Source organism: Labrus bergylta, chromosome 14, assembly GCF_963930695.1.
Source record: "Labrus bergylta chromosome 14, fLabBer1.1, whole genome shotgun sequence".
Classification (NCBI taxonomy): Eukaryota; Metazoa; Chordata; class Actinopteri; order Labriformes; family Labridae; genus Labrus; species Labrus bergylta.
Window position 1 is genome coordinate 28,629,760 of NC_089208.1, and position 8,255 is coordinate 28,638,014.

An 8,255-nucleotide genomic window follows, 5' to 3' on the forward strand; every position below is an offset into this window, starting at 1 on the left:
ACAACTCAAACACTTCAATTTGTGTCCTCAGAGATCATAGAAATACACATTTGAATCCCAGAGCTATGGTTATGGAGTTAATGTGAACTGACCATAGGTTAGTTGTCTTTCAAAACTGACAGCTTTGCAGCCGTATCGATTCTGTAACATCTGCATCCATACATGTGTTTGCAAGGAGCACATGATGATATATTGCCATATCGATTTCTTGAGCACAGCCCTAGTGCCAATTGCACAATAACAACCTGCTAACTATATATTATGTCTTACAAAAACTCAAGTCCCAACCTGGAACCCTTCCATAGGTAATGCAGTTCTATGAGCAGGATGCTATCATCAGCATATTGACACGTACTCAAGGTGAAGGTGCTATCATGCTGATGTTGAGCAGGTATTATGTTTACTGCTTTTAGCTTCGAATTTTGATGAATTTGACATTCAAGTGCAGGTGAGGATGATGGGAATGGCATTAGTTTTGTGGGATATGATCACAAACAAATTTTTTGGACAAGTTAATATGCAGAACCAGTATTTGATAGTGGGGTTGGATGGAAAGTCAGAGTACAAGGCACTCACTCGCACTGTGTTAAACCCGCTGTGATGAGTTCTAATCTGGTTATGAAACAAACTGACATTAATACTGATGCTTCTTTATGACCTACAAAAGTGAATGAGACCGTAACAAAGAAGATAGGCAGCCAAAACGGACACAAATCCTCAGTTCCTAACAGAAGCTTTAAGTCTAGGATGTTTATCATACTGAAACTGAACGAATGCAAATGTTTTAAATTGATATGCATTGGTTGCATTTCAGAGAAAACAATCACATTTTCAGGACTGAGTAGTAAAAATGTGTGGAAAGAAAGATGACAGGATGTTGTGTTCAGCTCTGGCAGGAAGAGTTATTTCCCTGTGAGTCAGAGCATGTATGAACCGCGCTGGACTCACATCATTAAGTCCTTCAACTGTGCAGATGTGTGACAGAGCAGTAGTGGGGATGATGAAGGGGTTAATCCACACACAGATCCACTCTGCATTGATGGGGTTTAACTGGGGCGCCCACGCCCCTGACCAGATTAGACAGCACCTAATGCTTTGTAGGATGATTACATCTATTTCAGGAGGCATTTATTCCTTTGCAGAGATGTTACCATGTTTGATTGCAATCCATAGAGCGATTGCTTCTCACCATTACCAGAGGAACTGTTTTATATTGATAAATAAGTTAAAACTACTCTGCATGGACACTTACAAAGTCTAGTAATGATTAATAAACAAAGATCAAGAAGCAAAAAAAAAGGATTCCAGTGATGGAAAACAAATTCAAACATTCAGCCAACATGTGTCAACGATGTACTCTATCACCATAACTGTCTTTATTCAGATTAGAGCAAAGTGTCTGTGATGAACTCAGACATGAGTTAACCCAACATCTCACACTATGATGATGTATTATTCAACAATAAGCTAAATTACTTCTTCTTTTTTTCCCCAGTTTTATGAGTCAAGACCTGTGCGTGTTCCTGGAAACATCTGTTGCAGGATATTATGTAAGCATAAAAATGTGGAGGAAGATTATAAATTTGCAATCCACACATTTCATGAAATAGAAATCTCAATTTGGATTCTAAATGCTAAATGCTTTCTTTTGTTTTTGTTGTTGTTGAGTCTTATAATATAGTTCGGAGTAACAAGTTGGTACTTGCTTTTCCTGCACATTCTAGAAGCACGAGCCAGTTTCAAATCAATATATGTACATTAGTAGGATATCTGTCTATGTATCAACCCCGCCCCTCAGTGTGTGTGTGTGTGTGTGTGTGTATGTGTGTGTGTGTGTGTGTGTGTGTGTGTGTGCGTGCGTGCGTGCGTGTGTGTGTGTGGTTAAGAAAGAGTATGGCAATATATTTTTGTCTCGATTATAATTGCCTCTTATTTGTGTTGATTTTCAATGATATTGCAAAGTATGGTAACATCACCATCATTTGAAATCAAAATGTGTATGAGTCTTTATGTACAGGTTCATTAGTATACTGCTAGTAACAGGACAGTTATGCTGTAATCAAACTCCAGTTATGCTCCAGTGTAACTCCTTGTGGCCAAAGCAGCCCAGCAGAGAACAAAGAGACTTCCTCAGTGAAACGGTGACAGAGTCTGCAGAAGGGCTGCAGGCAGACTGCTGTCTGACTGTATCTGTCTCTCTCCTGCCAAGTATCTCAGCAGCTACTTTCAGGCCCAGCTGCAATATTTGCTGCAGTGTGTCAGTCCTCACAAAGCAGTTTAGGCTTAGTCAGTCTCCAGGTCATCTAACTACAAAAGGAAGGCATTTCTCATAGTCTTTAATAATATTTTCTCAAAAACGGTTCATTTGAGTGCTGAGGACTCGAGGGGAAAAAGTTTTGACTCTGAAGTGCTTTGGATGAGAAATGTTGAGAAATGTGTAAAACAAATCATTAAAAAAACTGCATATCTTGACTTTTCAGTGGTACTAATACTGGTGAACTGTATTTATTTTAACTTGTCACATGTAGTCTTTTACATGATTGATTTCACCCTTAGGCAGGTATTCCTGACGCCTTTAGGGAGTAAGGAGTCTAACGTGAAGTCAAGTGTATGAGTGGTCAAAATGAATGCTGCACTTCCACCACGTTTTCTTCAGTACCCAAACAGTTTCTGCTTGTTCAGACCTTCTGACCAAAGTCAGCAAAGGCCCAATAATCAGATGATTCCAAAGATTATCATGCCAGATGTTCCTGTGGTGTGAGGTGTGTTAGAGCCCATATTATGCCCTTTTTGGGGTTCTTATATTTAATCTATGTACCTACTAAAGTATGTTCACAATAGCTAAAGTTCTAAAAAAGTCTCTGTTTTCATGTACTGCCGCTCCATGCACCTGCTCTCCTCTGACTCTCTCTCTAAGGCTCTGAAGTGCCCACGTTCAGAGTCCCCACATGTGCCAAGTCTGATCAGATTGGTCGGCCTGTCGGCTCTGCCATAATTGGGCAGTTGCTCAGCACGGTTCTTGGAAATGTCCCGCCCCTTTTACCATATTTGGAATGCAGCCACTAGCTCCGTCCGAAGGGAGCAAAAACATTAGCACCTTAGCACAACTGTGCTACCGCAGGCTACGGCATATCGTGGGCGTGCTACAGAAGTTAACGGGCGTGCAACATGAGCTGCTGGGCTTGCCACAACGAGCCAATGGGCTTAGATCAGTGATCTCACACTGACAATGATGTCGGACTGACAAATTTTTATCGAGGGGGGCTAGAACCGAGCGTTACATGCAGCTAATGCTACAGCTAACAGGAGGACGTAGGAGAAGCCGCGTTTCCGCGGACTTTGAATTTTTGCACATAGATGGGCCTAAACATGCACAGGACACTTGGAAAACACACTAAAGAGCATATAAAACCAGAAAAAGCATAATATGGGACCTTTAAGAGGGATTTTACTCTCCTCGATCTGATTGGAGGAGGGGGTTATCCCGATTTGAAATCATTCGATATTCACGATCAGAAATCTTGTTGTGCGAGGAAAACATTGGAACAATAGCCAATCAGGAAGCAAGATGACTGAAGCAGGAAGAACAATAAACATAACCATGGCGACGACGGCAAACATGAAGCATAAAGTTAGGTGGACGTCAGAAATGGACGACAAACTTTGTAGAAACAACAAGAGTGTTTATCCATGTCTCGTTGGACTGAAATTGCTCCGGCAATGGATGTACCAGGTAGCTAACAGCTAGCCACATTTAGCTTTACCATCAAGTTTGTTTACACTTAAGTGTCTTGTTTGACGGCATGAGATGACATGTCTTGAGAGATTGTGGTTGTTGGTGAATGAATGTGTTAGTGTGTGTTTTGCTGAGGTGGTCATATTGTTGCACACCTCACACTATATGAATAAAACTGTTCAATATCTCATTATTTGTTGTCATGTGTGGTCGCTCTCATCTTTTAGTGTGCGCCCGGCTTAAGATAATGTTCTACTGCTTAAGACCTCTATTATGTTGGATTCAACAAACTGCCAATCTTACAGAAGATTAAGTTCTATATTGATACAGGTATCCAGCACTTCATTTAAATCTTCTGTCATTGAAACAGTCTTTCACATGGTATTATTTACCACCAGCAGAGATGACACTCTTGAATTTTTTCTACAAATTGCATAAAGGATGTAAAAAGAAATGTTTCACAGATTTATAACTGTTTCCTTCCATTTCTAAGGATCCATCTTTCCTCTGCTCTGACACCTTTGTCTCATAAGCTCTGCAGCTATCCTTTTTTGTATAGCAGCAGAGCTAATGAAATTCCTGTTAAACGTTCTTCTTTAGCAAAAAGAAAAAGAAAAGGAAAGGAATCTTTCTTGGAAGCAGCTGCACTAATATGGATCTAGTGATAGCTAGTGATGTAAATATATGATCCACATACTGATACCAGGTCCAACATACCTTAAGGCACACAATAATGGAATCCATCTCTGTGGCCCTATCGTTGGGTCTGGTTAAGGAAATGACATTTCTGAAGCCTCACAGTGGAAGGTGGTCAGAGGCTCAGAGTGGTGTGCAGATCATTAAGTCTACCACAGTGCCTGTACAGATAGACCACTGTCTGCACGTGCACTCTAAAACAAGGCCTATCATATAACACATTATGGATGGGGAAACTGAATGGGCTTTGTGATTTGAGCAGCATTAATGATGTGTGTTTTAACATGTTAGGTATTTTTGTGATAAAGCCATGACTCCTTACACAGGTAGAGAAACCCTTTCAAAGACTTCTTCATTTCTGACTTTATCTACTGGAACTTTTTACACCTTTTAGTTATTTCAACACCAAAATATGAGTGTTTAATACCAGTTTTAATACCCTTTCCACACATCCAGCACTCATTTAAGTGCAACATAGGGCCAGCCAGCAATATAAACTTCACAGAATGCACTCCAAACACTTACCAAGAAGAGCTTTAAACAGGTTGCTTTTAAAAATCCCCATCACTCTGTGAATGGCAGTTTTGAGCTGCTGCTCCTCCGGCTTCCTCAGTTTAGTACAGTACTCCTCCAGAAGCCCGAGGGCTCGAGTTGTGTCTGTAGAGGAGGGGGGCAGATAAGACAGCCTTTAGTCTTTACTTGGTTTGTTGTCTCCTTCCATAAATATGTGTCATAAATCAGTTTTACAATATTTTGTATGATAATTGTATACATTGGTAATATTTGACCGCAGAAAGTACATGAGCACTGGAACTATAAATATAAGTTGGTAAATATAGAGATGAGTTTGGAGAGGTTTACGTGGGTTTACCTTCATACACAGCTGTACACATACCAAGCTGCAAAGCCAAAAGCTTCTGCAGACAGTTTACAGGACACAATAAATGTCCAAACACATGTGGACACCACATCATTACAAACATATGGGATAGCTGAACATGTCATTTCAAAATGCTTCAAAAACTGCCTCGGCATCCCCGTTTCTTCCTGACTGAAGCAGGAAGAACAATAAACATGTGTTTGCTTCCACAAAGTCTTTAGAGCCCTGGATTGGTCCAACACAGCATGTTGGGTTATAAGGACTAGTTTTCAATCAGTGATCATGTTCATCATAAAGGTGTTAGAAGGAGTCAAGGTCAAGGCTCTGTGCAGGCCAAGTTAAGTGGTGTTACATAAAACAGGAGAGACAAACAAAATCTCCTGTTGACAGTTAAAAGTACTCTCAGAGCTTTGCTGACCTTTAATGAGTCTATGTAAGTTCTGATGGAAATCACAGCTGGACACCAAGCTTAAATCTACAGCAGGTGTTATTATGTCTTTAACATTTTGTTTAATATGACTGAGTTTCATCATTGCATGTCACCTACAATATTACATTGAAGTTATGTCTGATCAGTCAGTGAGCGTCCTGCTTTCTATTTGTTTGTTTTTTTAAGGATCAGGTCTGACAAAAACAACCCATCAGGGTTAGCATCTTCTGGCTATCACGTAGCTGTTTTCATTGGAATGACTGTTCATGTTGCTTACTGCCACTAGTATTACCACACATGCTCCCAAATGTGATGTTGGTGAAGTGACAGATTGCTGAAGAGAAAATTAACATTTGTTATAACACATTGACAAACACTTGATATCTCTGGCACTTTTACTCACCTTTTTTTCTGATAGCCATGGTTGACTTTTAGTAAACTTCACCCTCGCTAAGCCTTCCAGTTCAGTCTCCAGTGCATCTTCAATGAACTTCTTTCTTGATAGAATGGAATTGGTTTGGGTAAACTCAGCTGTTCTTAAACCAGAGTCTTTCAACGTGGAGTCCAAGGGCCACCAGGGGGCACCTGAGGGTGCATCCAGGAGGTCTACAGTCATCAAAATGAATGGAAGTTGATCACTGATGTCTCTGTGCCAGGTAAGTGCAGCACCAACATGTATCTGCAATAACTACAGATAAGGGCCACCCACCAAAACAGTGCAACATCAACTTTTATCAATATGTAGAGTATGTTATGGGCCCGTAAACAGAGAACGTTTGAGAAAAACAGATTTTAACACATTCTGCTCCAGGGCTTGTGTTAAAATCCTCTTTTGAAAAACCTCCTTCAGCAGCCCAGTGGTTTGTGGTCATGACTGACTCAATGATGGTCCCAACAGCCCCTACCGGGAAGACAGGTCACACTAGGCCCACTGGTCGTGAGACAGATGGGTGGACACCACAGTTTGAGGAAGACTGTAGAGAAGTTTTTGAGTATTCCGTGGTTAGGAGAAGCTGTCAGGTAAAAGGACAGGCTGTAGTTATTACTCTCTGTTGAGTCCAATGTAACACACATCCCGTCTGAAGTGACAGTGCAGGGTCGAGCCTCTGCCCATAAAGCTGGTCCACATCATGAGTCCTGTTTGTCCATTCACGAAGCTTCTCTGACCTGCCTTCAAGTCAACGCGCGGGGTAAAGGTGCCCCACACATTAATGTTAGCCTAAGTTTTAAAATGAATGTCTGCTGTCCACGCGTTTCCTCCTGTCAGCAAACAAGAAACAGCCCCTTCGGAGTTTCATTCTGGATGTTCTGACTTATGGGGGGACGTGTGTGTACTCCCCAAGAAGCGGGTAACAACAATTCAAGACATTAATAAAAAATCATTTTACGCTGCCTGTTAACGTTGACACAGCGGGTAAATATAGAAATGCATGTTGATCGTAAGTAAGCTAGCATTCATGAAATATCACAAACCAACAGCGGTGCCAGATGAAGTGATGCTCTCCCGGTGCGAACCCTGGCTGTAAGAAAATGCCTGCCTGCCAAATGTGGGAGAATACGCATGGCTCTTATATGACTCCATGTATTTTCATATTCCGTCAAATGGTGACTCTGAATTCTCCGAAAAATTCCTCTGATAAAAAAACAGCACTGTCCTCGAGCTGCCACATCTCTTTATAATTAATTTATTATTTAGCCAGCTACTGTACAGTAGCATTAGCCATATGAATTGACAGCATTACCAACAGTTTTATTGCCATGGAACAAGCTGGACGCAGAGAGAAAATGATGTTCCGGTTACAGCTTTTAAAATAAAAGCCTCATATCGATACATTTGTTTTGTTTTTGTTTTTTTAAACAGCCCCAGTAAAAAGGTCGCCTGTAAATTAATTTGTGTGATTATTGTCTTCGTTTTTTTTAAGTGGAGTTGAATTAATAAAGTCTCTAGCCAATTCAACATGAATTTCTAGTGGCCCCCCACAGGCCACTAGATTAACAATGCTGCTTTTAGAACATCATACGAATAAACTTTTATTTAAATCTATTTGTCATTATCAATCTTAAATTGATATTAAATATTTGTATTCTATTCTATTCCATTATCTAAATACCAAGAAGAGCCTTAAAATAATTGAAGTTATAAAGTCAGTACTTTTATTTTGAAGTTGGACTTGTCGGTCTTCTGGTTAGATTCTGTTACGCTTGATGCACCTGTTTGACTTACCTTAGCAACGCAGAGGCTGGTCGTTAGTTGCTGGCTCCCGTCTGGATTGACAGGACGTAAAGACCAATGTAAAAGTGGGATTTCTTGTCGCATCTGGGCGGATGAACCAATGAGAAAGCTCAAGACCTGAGCGAAGGTGAGAGGTGAAATGTCGCTACATTCAATGTAGGCCTACTCCAGAAATATGATCTCTATCGAAATAGTTATACAATAATTAAAATATATATGCTATATGCTAGGCTATAAATAAAAATAATAATAATTGTCTATGTTTTTGAGAAGTGACTGT

The 8,255-nt window shown here is 40.4% G+C and overlaps 1 protein-coding gene across 13 annotated transcripts in view; it reads right to left on the reverse strand.

Moving 5' to 3' along the window:
• dlg2 (discs, large homolog 2 (Drosophila)) overlaps positions 1-7,453 on the reverse strand; it is a 179,781-nt gene extending 172,328 nt beyond the window's left edge. For 4 of the 13 annotated variants that reach the window (XM_065962684.1, XM_065962682.1, XM_065962680.1 and 1 more), the window contains exons 1-2: positions 6,146-7,441; positions 4,958-5,089 (exon numbers count right to left, since the gene is read on the reverse strand). In XM_065962684.1, coding sequence (XP_065818756.1) covers positions 4,958-5,089; positions 6,146-6,164 — 151 coding nt within the window. In that variant the 5' untranslated portion in view covers positions 6,165-7,441. Of the gene's footprint in view, positions 1-4,957; positions 5,090-6,145 lie in introns of all 13 variants that reach the window. The other 9 variants (XM_065962679.1, XM_029279745.2, XM_065962687.1 and 6 more) reach the window with 6 other exon arrangements.
• Between the last annotated feature and the right edge of the window lie 802 nt (positions 7,454-8,255).